This window comes from Sinocyclocheilus anshuiensis, unplaced genomic scaffold (genome assembly GCF_001515605.1).
Source record: "Sinocyclocheilus anshuiensis isolate Anshui unplaced genomic scaffold, SAMN03320099.WGS_v1.1 scaffold1100, whole genome shotgun sequence".
Classification (NCBI taxonomy): Eukaryota; Metazoa; Chordata; class Actinopteri; order Cypriniformes; family Cyprinidae; genus Sinocyclocheilus; species Sinocyclocheilus anshuiensis.
The window spans coordinates 4,170-4,623 of NW_015552633.1; the positions used below are offsets into that span (position 1 = coordinate 4,170).

At 41.2% G+C, this 454-nt stretch overlaps 1 protein-coding gene across 1 annotated transcript in view; it reads right to left on the reverse strand.

Annotated features, from left to right (window-relative positions):
* The window catches only part of LOC107666602 (polymerase delta-interacting protein 3-like), a 1,847-nt gene extending 1,619 nt beyond the window's left edge, over window positions 1–228 (reverse strand). The window contains exon 1 of the mRNA XM_016458010.1: window positions 223–228. Within this exon, the coding sequence (XP_016313496.1) occupies window positions 223–228 (6 nt within the window). The remainder of the gene's footprint in view (window positions 1–222) is intronic.
* Window positions 229–454: the final 226 nt, after the last annotated feature.

A 454-nucleotide genomic window follows, 5' to 3' on the forward strand; every position in this document is an offset into this window, starting at 1 on the left:
GAGACAGGTGAGGAGTGCGCACACGTGTTTTTTCAGCTGACAGCCTCTGAATCACTCGCGTTTCTTCACTATATTCTCTGACGGATCAGATGTCTTTGCACGGCCGAGTTAAGGCTGCTCTGTGCCGGCTCAAACTCATCTCTATACGAACACCTCACAATCACACACACTGAAGGCTTATATTTCCAGGACTCATGAATCACATTACAGACCGTACAGGACGGTCATGTTACCGATTAAAGACACGGGATTTTTGTTTTTAATAATGATGTGCACAGGTAAAGCATTTATAATAAACACTTCAACAGTCCATAAAAAAATTATTAATTGTCAGTTATTCACTTTATAATTGACTGCATCACTAGTGTTGTGCTGTCAGTCCAACAAAGCAGCTCTACAGCAGATAACACAGTGTGAGTGTGTGTAATCTTCCTGATTTATCACAATTCCTCAG